At 35.7% G+C, this 14,269-nt stretch overlaps 1 protein-coding gene across 2 annotated transcripts; it reads right to left on the bottom strand.

Moving 5' to 3' along the window:
- Positions 1-115: 115 nt before the first annotated feature.
- Positions 116-7,430, bottom strand: LOC116717782 (probable myosin light chain kinase DDB_G0282429). Of its 2 annotated transcripts, none has more exons than XM_032559385.1 (5): positions 7,301-7,430; positions 5,260-5,406; positions 3,748-3,886; positions 3,069-3,176; positions 116-2,034 (listed from the first exon to the last, which is right to left on the bottom strand). In XM_032559385.1, the coding sequence occupies exons 2-5, from the start codon at positions 5,403-5,405 to the stop codon at positions 1,207-1,209; spliced, it is 1,221 nt and encodes a 406-aa protein (XP_032415276.1). In that variant the 5' UTR covers position 5,406; positions 7,301-7,430; the 3' UTR covers positions 116-1,206. The 2 variants fall into 2 exon arrangements, with proteins under 2 accessions (XP_032415276.1, XP_032415277.1); XM_032559386.1 differs by having other exon boundaries at positions 5,260-5,424; positions 7,301-7,421.
- Between the last annotated feature and the right edge of the window lie 6,839 nt (positions 7,431-14,269).

The following is a 14,269-nucleotide window of genomic DNA, read 5'->3' as shown; positions in this document are numbered from 1 at the left end:
ATTGGTTAGTGAATCTCTATATGGCAAGAAAGATTTAACTTTATTCCAAAACCAGTAGCAGGATCTCTGACCACACACACACATCAGGTTTGACAGGTTTAACAGCGTTCACAAGTTAAGTGTTAGTCAAAGCGAAACTGCATTTATTCAGAAAAGGTGAGTCAACTACAAATGAACTGAATAAAAAAATGCCAGGTAAGATAAATGGAAAAAACTAGCATGTAGAACAAGTTTTAGATGAGAGACAATAAATAAAACACAAAAGAGACAAAGGTGACACATGTAGATGTACTACAGGTAAAATGAAAAAAACACACAACTGTAGAAAATAAAAAATAAAAAATTACAGCTTTCTTGCTGACACACTGAGGAAAAAAAGATCACAAGACATATTTTAGTTTGTTTTTTTTTTCTTTTCACAAACATTAGGCTCACTGTGGAGGCTTGAACAAACTGAAGGGCAGAACTATGCAGATGTGTTTCCTCCTCTTCAACAATTCACTCTTTTTATGTCCAGATCTTTTACTGGTTATGTTTCTATAAACCATCATCGTGTCATAAAAAGGCTGCAGATATTGTAAACATTTATCCCTCACATGTTACATTCGTGTTTCTGAGAAACATTTAACGGAAAAGCTTCACTTGCATGTTTTCTTAAAAGTTCTTTTGTTTCTTTTTAAGTCAATTGTCCTTAAAGATACAGATTGTCCTAAAGATATTTAGGTCTGTAACTAATGATTATTTTAGTAATCAATTTTTCTATTGATAATTTTGATGATTAATCTGCTAAAGAAATTACACATTCTGCAGATTTTCCATTTAACTGCTTAAGTTTGTTTTAAATAATATTGGAAATGTATTATAAACTACAAATTTCTTTTTAAATAAGAACATAATTTATTGCCTAAAACAAAAAACATAGCATCTATAGTGAATATTCAAGTTGGATATGGAAGATTTTTTATGTTTTTATTTTTTGTTTTTTACTACATTTTAACCAGGTGAAGCTAAAATGGCCTTTTATAAAGTTCTGGGTTGAGCATATTTACAGACAAATAATGTTTTTTTTTATCTTAAGTATAAATGTGTACATTTTGTACAGTTTTGGATTAATAACTGTTCCAAATAATTGGAAGGGCTGATCTTTGAATCTACTGTAATGATTATCTCAATAATCGATTCATAACAGTTTCAACCCTAAATATCTTATGTGCTGCTAATCTTAATATCATCATATTTGATAATCTTTCCATCCTGAGTCACCACAGTCTGCTCCCACGTTTCAATTTTCCCGTTTTTCCTTTCTACGCGCTGGACCTTCACCTTCCCTGTTTGCGGTAACTTGTTGGGAAGGTCCCTCGCGGGTTCGTGGTTTAACTTCAGCTTCGTGAGGCCGGCCGTGATGTCCGCCCCGCCTGCAGCCACTTGTCTGTTTCTGTTCTCTGCCAGCTTTGTGACGGGAGACTTGGGCAGTCCAATTTGGGCACGAGGAGGTTTGATTTCTGGTCTGGGTGTCCGCTCCCATTTCAATAAATCTGTGCCTTTATTATCTCGTTTTCCTGGTAACTGATTTCCCCTCATTCTCATTGGTGATGCAGATCTGGGTCTGGGTCTGGCGGCGTGATCACGTGATGGTGGCTTCAGGAGGCCTTGTTGAGGCGGCGTACTGCTTTCTCTTAATGTTCTTCCAGTTACTCGAATTTCGTCTATGATGCTAACCATGGTGGCCCTCTTTCTGGGGTCCGGCTCCACCATCTTGCACACAATGTCACAGTAGGGCTGACCTTGCATGGTCTCCTTGATTTTGGCAGGACAGACGGAGGGCGTGTGGAGCCGGACCCGGGCGTGGAGCTCAGCAATGATCTTCCCCATGGCCCAGACATCTGAACGCTGACTTCGCTGGCTTCTCCACTGGAGAACCTCCGGAGCTGAGTACGCCTCGTTCCCCATGTCTATGGCCGAGTTCAGGCCATGTCTGAAAAACTTTGCCAGTCCCAGGTCGATGATGACTGCTCTGTTTGTGCTATGTTCCACCTGGCAGGAAACAGTTAAGGAAGTCATACATTAAATCAATTCAATTAAAAATGCCTTCATGAGATGAAAAATACAGTTTATAACTTTGCAATAAACTTTGGTGAAAAAGCAACATATGCATTCAAAAAATATCCTAATCTTGAAAATAAACGACCCTGAGAGTATTTAAGTAATTACCTGAAATAGTGTTAAAGTTTATTTTGAAGCTCTAAATGTGCATTTGGATAAGTTGTAAACAGGAGCGGGCATTTATCACAATGTTTATCATTTATCTTGAAAAATTTCTTGTTATAGGAATTTTTATTTATGGTTTTCTGTGTTTGTAGGATAAAGTATGGTGGGTTTTTTTCTTTTCAGTAAAAGAAGATAGTATTTGATATAACATGTATCAGAGTAACAGTGCTGGTCAGAACTGCTGCAGAAACTACAACTGAATTCTGCCAGAATTTTAATAAATTTAGCTACAGAATTTTTTAGGTGGCCTGTATATATTAAAGAAAGCTTTTAAAATTTATCTTGAGGGTGCCGGTTTTGTAAGTCTCCTTAGCTGCTTCTTTCATTACTTCAATGGTATTTTGTGTTCATCTCCAAAGATCATATTTGCTTTACAACTTTCTGCTGCCTGGAGATTGTTTTTGCTGCCAGGCTAATAAGGTAGTTGTGTTTATTTTAAATTTTGCATATCCTCTTTGCATAACAGTCCAGTGGCTCCTTTGCTCTCTTTTTATCTCACTCACTTTAAGGAGAGTCATCTGATGCAATAACACATTTTCAAAATGCACATTTATTACACATCTATTAAATCACTTCATCCTGTTGAACGATGCTAAAAATGGGGATTTTTTAAAGAACAACATTGTAGTTATTGTCTTCAACAAAACTTGAAATAGGTTAAAAACAACAACAGTAATTGTGGCTTTTAAATCTTTCTTACCATTTACAGTAACCACAAAATGTATTTACTCCACCTCCTTTTGTACAACTCTGTGCTCATGTTGGGCTAACTTTTGGTGCTGATCTTAGTGTCGACTCACCATGATGTTTTCAGGCTTGAGATCTTGATGGACGATGTCGTTTATGTGGAGGTGCATCAACCCTTCACACATACCATTAACGATGGTGGCTCTAATTGATGGAGTCAACTAAAAAAGGAGGAAGATGAAGTTCAAACCAATATTACCTTTAGGCCAAAATGTAGCTGCATGTTGGAAGAATGTAATGTGAATTTGCCAGGACATGCAAACTGGTAGTGAAGCAATACACATTAACTCTAAAATAACCAGACACAGCTTTCATCTTTCACAAGTGAAGCAATTAAATAAACACAGTTTTAAGAACACAAACTGTTAGATCAGGAATTTATAATAAAGGCAGAAACTAATTCCAGTGGGATGTTTTTATTTTGTGTCACATTTGTATTTCTCTCGAGGCTAAAAGAAATTTAGGATTGAAGAAAGGAATTTGAAGGTGTTGGTCACTGAGAGACTAAAGAAAAGCCCAGAAAATGATATGTAAAATGTAAATAACAGATAACTCCACAAAATATACATAAAAGTAGAACAACTCTGCAAATGTCAGCATGGTTATAAACACTTTTTGAGGAGGGAGGAAGGATCTATGACATTGCTTCTTTGTGCAACCAGGATGCAGCAGTGTGTGACTGAATGACATAAAATAACTTTAGGTATGTTTTGGTTTTAAAAGTATCTTTACCTGTATTTTGGATTTTGCTGCCTGGAAGATAGTTGTCTCCAAATCCTCTCCAAATATAAACTCCAGTGGAATAATCCATTTACCATCAGTGAGCGTTATGTTGCCCAGAAGCTTCACTATGTTGGGATGTTCTGCTTTGCTGCACAACAAATGGAGAAGAGAAGAAGAAACAGAAGATTGAAAATCAAAGAAAATCAAAACATTCTCTGACAAAAGGGCAGGAAATCATCTGGTTTATAAAGTTTTGCACAGTAGGGAAGCTGAAGGGAAAAACAATTATCAAATTGTTCTATCAGTTTGAAGCTAAAATGTTTGGCCTACATATTTACTTAACCCTTTAGTTAAAATGCAGCACAGCCATTTGAATGCAGACGTTCATTAATCAACAAACAGAGTTCACTTTTGTTCAAATCTAAATCATGTTTAGATTCTGAGGCAAGATTCGAAAACTGATCAGAGATGCATCGATAGGAAAACTTGGGCCGATATCGTTTTCCGATATAAATACTACTGTTATTGCCAATAATCAGTATTTGCTGATATTATTTATAAACTCTGTGTATTTCTGCACACTTGCAACACTGTGAAACACCAGCATTGCTTCTCTCCTTCAGTTAAACACCCTAAACTCCCAGGCTGCATCACTATCTCTGTCACATGACTGAACAAACAGTTCCAAACCGGTCTCTGCCTCTCCTGAAAAACAAACACATAATGGACACAAATGATGGACCCAGGTTTACTTATCAGACTTTAACAGAGTTGGTACATAATGACTAATGTCAGTCAATAACAATGTTGATACAGATATAAGGTGCATTCCTAAAGACTGATGTTCAGAAACAATCTCCATCCACTCTGTCTGAGCTCAAGGTGTTCAGCAAAAGAAAAAGCCAATATTGAATATTGTAAACTTGAAATCATGTTTTATTTTCCTTCTATTGTGCAATTATGCACTACTGTGTGATGGTCTGCCACATAAAATCTCAAGAACACACGTCGAAGTTTATGGTTATTATGTGATAAAATGGTGATTGGTTTTGCAAGGTGCAGGAGTCTGCAACCTTTACAAGACAAGGAGCCATTTTTGCTCTCAGTTCAGCTAAATAAAACGCCACAAATATTGTTCATTACTTTTTTTATAACTGCATGGCTTTGACTGCAGTTATAGCCCCACAAACACAAATGTTTCTCTTGAAAAACCTTCCTAATATGCTTCTTTAGGACACTAGTGACATTAAAAAGTGTGATTTGTAACATTGAACTGCACATAGTAACTGTATTTAACTATATTTTGAATATATATGTATTTTTAATGCTTTCATTAAACAGTGGAGAAAATAGTCAAATTAACAGTTTTTTAAGCATGATTGACTGGACTTTATTATGACAATGATAAATCTAAACTTTTATCAAGATAAGAAGTTAATCATAGGAAGTGATGCATGAATCGACCCCTGAGGAAATAAAGGAGGCTGGATGTGTTTTTATAACTCAGAATCTTGTCCTTACTTGTAAACTTCACATTCTCTCTCCAGATCTTTCCGATCGATGAGATGTTGGGGGACTTTCTTCACTGCAGCCCAGGTATCATTGTATTTTTGCCGGTAGATTTTCCCAAAGCAGCCTTTAGCGAGCGTTGCCGTGGACCAGGCCATTCTGGAGGAACAGGCAAGACTGGAGAGTTAAAACAGAGCAGCACCATTAAAACCTCAATAAATACTCTAATTAGAATTACTATGTGGTGAAAGCTGCACCGTCTCATTTGATTTGATGTTCTGATGCTATGGTATGTCCTACTGTGATGTAATTTCCTGTGTAAATTGAAACACGTGCTGTGAAAGTGGAAAAGCTGCGTTCATGTAGCGGTGGCAATGCCTTCAGGAATTTTCAGGATATTTTTATAAAAACAGAATCAAGTGGACATTTCTGATTTGGACATTTGACTCTGGAGACGCCACAACATTCAGCTGCATGAAGGATGATGGAGACCAGAAACAGAGTCTGTGTTACTCTAATCTAATAGCATCAATGGTCTTAATCCAACATATTGATTAGATCTGATTTAATCACAGACGCCAATCAGACCCTCATGGAACAGCTTCACATAGTTGTTATAATTTTTACTGTTAGATATTCCTAACCAAATGTTACAGTAGGTAAAATAAATATTTACATTACAGTTAACTTTTTCTGTAGCCTTTTATTGATTTGAAATTATTCCATTTATTTAACTTTATTGTCTAGATGTATTTACTGTAATGCCAGCTGTTTGAGATAGAAATTTATTTAATTCATTTCCACATTTTTTCTAATCTAAAGTTTAAGTTCTAACTCTAATTTTACAACTTTAAGTTGTAAACTTAAAGTTTACAACTTAAACTTTAAGTTAATTTTTTTATATAGATTTTAGAATCTATAAAGAAACATTCTTGACGTTTGTCTAATTTTTCTCTCTACCTCTTGTGTCATTGCACATTTCAGCATATTTAATTTCTTCTTAATGCATAACATTATTTAAAAACTTAATTTCTTTTTGTTAGTTATTTTGACTATCCGTTTTTGTATTCCACGTTTTTATTTCTTTAGCTCTTCATTTTTCTCTTTTTGTACGTTCTATGACTAAAAAAATAAATACAGACAGACTTAATTAATTTTGTCCAAGATAAATATATATATATATATATATATATATATATATATATATATATATATATATATATATATATATATATATATATATATATATATATATATACTGCATATTTGCAAGCCTTCAATCACAATAATATTTTCTAAATAAAAATTAATAAATGATTAATTAATACTGTTAATAATTAATTGATTATATACATTCTGTAAGATATGCTGACAGAGCAGATTATTCCCAGGAACTGGATCAAGTTTTTTAAGAAGGGCGTGTCATTTCTGATAAACGGGTCCAGAGTTTCTGTGGAACTGCACAGAAGAAAGCAAAGTCCAACACATCAAACATCTTCCTGAGCTACTTTTGTTTAAATAAACAATATTTCAAAATTAGGTGAATATGAAACCAAACAACTGGATAAATATGTAAAACATTAAGAATAATGTTCACAAGCATAAAGTAAGTAAACAAAAGAAATTTCAAAAATAAAATTGTTGTCAAGCTTTTCATCTGGGAAACAGAAACCAGATCTTTGAATGTTGTGTAAATAAGATCAGCCGTGATCTAAAAATATGCAAATCTTCAGTCTTCTGTGGCAAATTTCACACAGTCAGTTGTGCATATCAACATAAAAAAAGCAGACAAACTGGTAAACCCAGAAATGAAAAGTTTGTCACTGGACAGGCCGATACAGGAAAAGCTGACGTGCTGATCTGTGTTTCATGGTATGAAAGTGAAAAGACACAATTTCTAATAGAGTTCATTTATACAAAATGGCCAGATTGAGGAGTTTTACAACAACAGAAATATCTAAAACACTTAACTACGTTTTGTACTGAACAATAAACTGAATCCACTGTTCTCTCAACATTTGTCCTAAAAATGCAGGTCTTGATCTTCTCTTACCTTTCTGCTCTTGAAGGGAAGAAGGTCCGTCAGGTCTGAACATGATTTTGCATAGCTGTCTCTCTTTATCCCTGACAAACCACACCTTCTTTTTTGACCCATTTCCTGAAACAGAAATACCTGCTCGCTGTAACCGGGTTTTCAAAGGATCTGACCGTAAATAAGCAAAACCAATGATAAGCAGGTGCGTCACGGTCAGGTGAGTAATGGAGGAGTATCCCTGAGATGATTCATGGAAAATACACCTAGAGAAAAACAGTATTTATAATGAAGTACAGTTCTCAATAAATGGAGGTCTTATTTTTGCCTTTTCACCCCTTTTGTGAGATTATTTTGCTTGAAAATAAACTTAAGTTGATGATAAAGTTTGTATATATATATAAATAAAAGATATGCATCTCTTTTCCCCCCATGTTTTCAAACAGATTCTACCTTTGGGAGAGTTTATTTTCACTCTGGATGTTTCCTTATTTTGGTGTTTGGCCTCCATGTTGTTTTCTACTGGATATCAAGTTTCACTGAGTGAGTTTGAGTCACGTTGAGACCGAAACTCTGCTCTCCACTTCCCGACTCTCTGGGTCAAAGACTAAAAATATTCCACAGATCTTCCTATTAGCTTTTCTTCTTTCACTTTCATTTCTAAATATGTTAGAAAAATACCACCGGAGCATTACTGTGAGAGAAAATAGACAATTATTATTGAATATTCTATATTATATCACAGTTTTAATTATCCTTGAATTACTGTGCAAACAATTGGTGTGACAGAAACAAAGCTACCTTATAAAAAAAGAGCAAGAATAATAGTTTATAAGGTCAAAATCTTTTATTATTAAAGTTAAACTTGTTTCATTTTTGGATCTAGACAAATTTAAATGGGTTCAAACTAAATGGAGAGTGAAAAAGGATTATTTAAAAAAAATTTAAGCAGAATATTAATATTTACACTGTTCAGAAAATATGATTATATTTATATATGTCTGTTAAAATGTAAAAACAAAAAGACTTGATCAGGTATATTTTGTTAAATATTTCAGCATGCATGTTATTACAACAAGACATTGTATGTTGGTATAAATATTGAAATATAGTGTACACAAGGCAACAGTGCTTATAAATATTTAGATAAGTATGAATATTTATAGGCTGTAAAAACAGAAGCACCAGCCACAGTTCTTCAAATATCTTTTTTCTGGATGTTAACATAAAGCTGGGGAAACAATCATTCCTTTTTAAACTGGTAAGGCTGTTCTGTTGCAGAAAACAAAACTCAAAATACACAAGACTTAATTTTTCTTTCACTCTGTAGCTTTCAATCACAAACTGAAATGTGAATGACGTGTTCCCTCCATGTTGTATGGCATTGCTCTGATTCAGCAGTAATTGGAAAGTTTCAGAGATTCTGCCACATCAAAGAAATGAACGGTGTAACAGCGCCATCTGTTGGTCGACCGAGCATCAAGAAAAAACATTCAATAAAATCCATTTTTATTAGAGTTTTTATATAACTTCAACAGCAATTGTCACATCAAATTTGAATTACTGAAATTAATATGTTCTTCTTGCAGACAAATAAATACAAAGTCGATTAACGACTTTGTTATTGTCTTTCTAAATTAATCCCTCATTGAGAAGACGTTGTGGCCGACTGTCCTTTGCAGCTTTTTAGTTAAATTCAGCCAGATTGGATAATTTTCTGGTTTGGAAGCCATGCTGCAATGCTTTGAATGGTAGTCTGGGCTCTTGTTGACGTCTTGGATGAATTGTTGATGTACTCTTGGAGAAATGCTGATATGTTTGGTATTTTTTAAATAGTATTTCTACTAATTAATGAAATTGTCATTCTTTTTAAACAGCTTTTTTGTAATTAGAGGTGCTTACTTAATATTTTTGGGAGGCTGATGCTGCTTGAATGTGGCTTCCAACAACTCTTTACAATAATTGATTAATAACTTATGTAATTAATTTATCCATATGTCTAAAACTCGCTTTTCCTTGCAGGGATGCTGGAACTCTGGTGGCTATCTCAACCCATCCCAGGATTCAATGCAACCAGTAAAGGCAATTACATTTCTTTACCATTTGCATATAGAACACTAATGCAAACATCTGAAAAATTCAATAAAAATCTGTTTTGATTTCAAACATCTCTATATTGTTTGATTTTGAGTTCATGCCTGAACATTTCGGTCTCCTTCAATCATTACAAAAACGCGAATTTCTCGTGGAAACTGGGAAAACAGCGTCTCGTTTACAGCTTTATTAGCTGCTGAAACTGGTAGGTCGTTGACAAAAGGCTGGCGCACAGAGAGGTGCTAATGCTTCCCACGTACCGACGCGCATTATCCGGCAGGTGACGTGCAAATGTGTTGAGCTGCTGCAAAAGGCTGCGGATAAAGTCATGCTTTGGTGGATCCAAAAGCAAGAATCATATGCCTTTTGGGCTGATTTAATGCCAGATGTTCTTATTTCATGTCCAACCAAGAGGAGAACCAACGTTACGCACGGATATGGCACATTTTACGCACAAAATGAAATGGATCTCATTGTATCTAGTTTGTTATCACTTGATCAAATGGAGTTAAGATAGAAGAGTGAATTTCCCGGAAATTAGTATTTTTGGATGGACATCGTCCAGCATTTACCAGTTTTGCTACAGCGTATGAAATACGTCATTTTCAAATCACTCTCAGCTCCGACTCGCGCCAGCAAACAGCCAGGCATAGAGATTGACAAAATCATACCATGGAGTTTTGAGTTTTTAGATTTAAAACCAATAGACTGACTGTTTTCACATTATTTCTTCTTGCTTTGAATTCATGCAGTCCAAACTCACATCTGGAGAGGAGCAGATAGTTGAAGGACGTAAGGCACTCTTTACTGATGATAACTGTATTTAGAACTTTTTGAACTGTTTTAAACTCTTGAAGAGCACGGTGTGGACTTTATAGATGCTTATAATGGATCATTGTCATAGAATAAAACTAAATTAAACAAAGAATTGATTTCTGAGAGGAGATCCAGAGGAAGAATGCAAACAACCGGCCGTTCCGGAGGACCCCGATCAAATCCCCCCTCCCACTCCCCTCTGTTGAGCTGGTGGCGTCCAGGTACCCCTAACTGTGAACAGCACGCGCCCCCGAGGTGTCACAAGCTCGTGCGGAACTGATTTACATGCATGTCAAACATCCGTGAACCCAGTGGGGAGCTCCGAGATAAATGGAGACGACTCTTCAGATCTTTAGGGAAATCTGATAGATGTGGAACTGGAGGATTCTATTCACACGATCCCAGTTCTGACTGAACTGAAGAACATCTCCAAGAAATGTAACTATATAAAACCGAGCATCAAAATAAACATTAAATAAAATCTATTTTTATTCAAGTTTTTATATAACTTCAGATTTGAAGTATTTAAATTAATATGTTCCTCTTGCAGGTAATACTCCAACAAGTTTCAAATAAAAAGTATTTTAAACTTGTTAAAAGTAAAAAGAAAACGTTATTATATAAACTCATACACGGTATTTTTTATCGTCTTTGTGTTTTTGAACACAATGTTTTCAACGGTAAAAAGAACAGAACTTGATGAAGCTGTTGGACAATTATTCTATAACTTGGTTATCTTTATGTTAGAAGAGGTTGAACTTTCAAGAAAATCAATAATCAATGCGTGGATGTGCCATAACCTTCTCTGTCTGAGCAGAAACAAAACAAAATTTACTATCTTTAAATATTAACAGGAATAATCAAGAGTCAGCACGAAGCTTCAGTTTTTACAGAAACTCCTGAGATCTGGATGTAGTGATAGATATTCAGTATACCTGCAACTTCAAAGACAAATGAGGACAAAGTCGGTTAACGATTTTGTTATTGTCTTTGTAACTGAGAAGACGTTTTGGCCCGACTGTCCTTTGCAGCTTTTTAGTTAAATTCAGCCAGATTGGAGAATTTTATGGTTTGGAGTTTTAAAACACCTTTATTTTAAATAGAGGTGTTTGTTTAATATTTTTTTAGGCTGATGCTGCTTGAATATGGCTTCCAACAACTTTCGACAATAATTGGTTATTAACTAATGTAATTAATTTATCCATATATCTAAAACTCGCTTTTCCTTGCAGAGTTGCTGGAACTCTGGTGGCTATCTCAACCCATCCCAGGATTCAATGCAACCAGTAAAGGCAATTACATTTCGTTAGGATTTGCATATAGAACACTAATGCAAACATCTGAAAAATTCAATAAAAATCTGTTTTGATTTCAAACATCTCTATATTGTTTGATTTTGAGTTCATGCCTGAACATTTCGGTCTCCTTCAACCATTACAAAAACGCGAATTTCTCGTGGAAACTGGGAAAACAGCGTCTCGTTTACAGCTTTATTAGCTGCTGAAACTGGTAGGTCGTTGACAAAAGGCTGGCGCACAGAGAGGTGCTAATGCTTCCCACGTACCGACGCGCATTCTCCGGCAGGTGACGTGCAAATGTGTTGAGCTGCTGCAAAAAGTTGCGGGTAAAGTCATGCTTTGGTGGATCCAAAAGTAAGAATCATATGCCTTTTGGGCTGATTTAATGCCAGTTGTTCTTATTTCATGTCCAACCAAGAGGAGAACCAACGTTACGCACGGATATGGCACATTTTACGCACAAAATGAAATGGATCTCATTGTATCTAGTTTGTTATCACTTGATCAAATGTAGTTAAGGTAGAAGAGTGAATTTTCCGGAAATGAGTATTTTTGGATGGACATCATCCAGCATTTATCAGTTTTGCTACAGCGTATGAAATACGTCATTTTCAAATCACTCTCAGCTCCGACTCGCGCCAGCAAACAGCCAGGCATCGAGATTGACAAAATCATACCATGGAGTTTTGAGTTTTTAGATTTAAAACCAATAAACTGACTGTTTTCACATTATTTCTTCTTGCTTTGAATTTATGCAGTCCAAACTCACATCTGGAGAGGAGCAGATAGTTGAAGGACGTAAGGCACTCTTTACTGATGATAACTGTATTTAGAACTTTTTGAACTGTTTAAACTCTTGAACAGCACGGTGTGGACTTTATAGATGCTTATAATGGATCATTGTCATAGATTAAACTAAATTAAACAAAGAATTGATTTCTGAGAGGAGATCCAGAGGAAGAAGGCAAACAACCGGCCGTTCCGGAGGACCCCGATCAAATCCCCCCTCCCACTCCCCTCTGTTGAGCTGATGGCGTCCAGGTACCCCTAACTGTGAACAGCACGCGCCCCCAAGGTGTCACAAGCTCGTGCGGAACTGATTTACATGCATGTCAAACATCCGTGAACCCAGTGGGGAGCTCCGAGATAAATGGAGACGACTCTTCAGATCTTTAGGGAAATCTGATAGATGTGGAACTGGAGGATTCTATTCACACGATCCCAGTTCTGACTGAACTGAAGAACATCTCCAAGAAATGTAACTATATAAAACATGTTCAGGTAACGAGTGCGCAGCTGTTGTCATCTAAAACACAGTTTTTACATGTTTTCAGACTGTTAAAGCTGCGCACTGTAGGGATTTAAAGACGTCTGCACTGGCGCGTAAAACCAAAAAGTGAGGATTTTGTTTCTCTGGAAACAAAACTTTTCATTTCAATCTTCACATGACCACATTTGTTATGTAATATAGATTTTAACAGTTTTGTTGTTTTAAACTTGTAGTAATTAGATATACCATCATAAAACTCATAATACTCAATTCATTATTATCAATATGTTATTATTTTTCATGTATTTTTTCTTAATTTATATTAGTATCGTTTTCATTATGTACTTGCAGGTTTTGAAAGATTTTTCTTCGGTTATTTTAATTACTTTCTTTATTAAGAGCGACTTAAAACAGATTTCAAATCGCAGCCATTTCAAATCTTAAGGTTGTTGCTAAAATTTTGGGGAGATTTTTTATTGTTCTGATAGGGACACAGCCAGGAATATATTGTCATGAAGTGCGGGGTGTGGTGGTGAGGCAGACGCTGTAGACCCAGGTACGGAGTAAAAATGGTGGTTTTAATGCACAGAGTTACAAACAAAAATCCAACACAGTCCAAAAACCGAGGCAGCACTGCTGAGCGGAATCCAGGGCTCAACGCAGGTAGCAACAAGGCATACGAATGGACTAGACGACGAATGAGACGAGGACCCGACAGAGACGCTGGGACACCGGTGACATTAAATACACGGGAGGGTAATCACAGAAACGAGACACACCTGGGAAACAATCAAGGGGAAGACAGGACAACACGAAGACTCGGGGACACAGAAAACTCTAATTAAATACACAGAAAACACAGAACATGACATATATATTATATTATATTATATATTTCTAAATATATATTGCTATATATTTAGATGTGGCGCGCTATGAAAGACATACAAAATCAAATAGATAAGGTAGCAATCAAGTGTTTTAGAATCTCTTTTCTAGTACAACGTCAGGAGACTTTATATGGTTCTGGTTCGGCGAGGATAGAAAGTGAACCTGTAGAGCGTGTGTCAATTCTAGATCACAATGAGCTCAGAAATGTTACATATTAATATTGAATAGATAAACTTAGTTGAAATTGAATTCTGTGTCATAAAAACGTAAGAAAATATCCGACAAAATTATTAGTTTTTTTTTCTTTTTAAGTAAATTAGCTTAAAAAGGAGCTGGCTTTTGTCAAACGTCAGACAATCCGTCATTTTACGCGCAAGACTCCAAAGTTAACCTTTCATCAGTAGTTAACAGGTTAAGCCAAACATAAAAATCTGTTTTGTTTTGTCTGTTTACATCGATCTTTCTCGTCCGCCTAAAAATAATAAAAATTATCACAACTTTTCTCCAATACCGTTAATATCGCGCGTGTGCGTGGTGTGGGAAAGTGGGGTCAAGTCTCTTCACAGCAGACAGACTTTGTCAGTGATGCATCAGATTTAGCAGGTAGTAAAAGTGAAGCTG

This window comes from Xiphophorus hellerii, chromosome 3 (genome assembly GCF_003331165.1).
Source record: "Xiphophorus hellerii strain 12219 chromosome 3, Xiphophorus_hellerii-4.1, whole genome shotgun sequence".
Taxonomy (NCBI): domain Eukaryota; kingdom Metazoa; phylum Chordata; class Actinopteri; order Cyprinodontiformes; family Poeciliidae; genus Xiphophorus; species Xiphophorus hellerii.
This window is presented reverse-complemented; position numbering and strand designations above follow the sequence as displayed.

Bases quoted from the DNA above. Each gene is read 5' to 3' on its own strand.
- LOC116717782 (XM_032559385.1), bottom strand. From the start codon at position 5,405: ATGGCCTGGTCCACGGCAACGCTCGCTAAAGGCTGCTTTGGGAAAATC. The intron at 3,177-3,747 runs GTAAAGATACTT...CTCCTTTTTTAG, and splicing joins CAGCAAAATCCAAAATACAG to TTGACTCCATCAATTAGAGC. The intron at 2,035-3,068 runs GTGAGTCGACAC...GTTTCCTGCCAG, and splicing joins TCAAGCCTGAAAACATCATG to GTGGAACATAGCACAAACAG.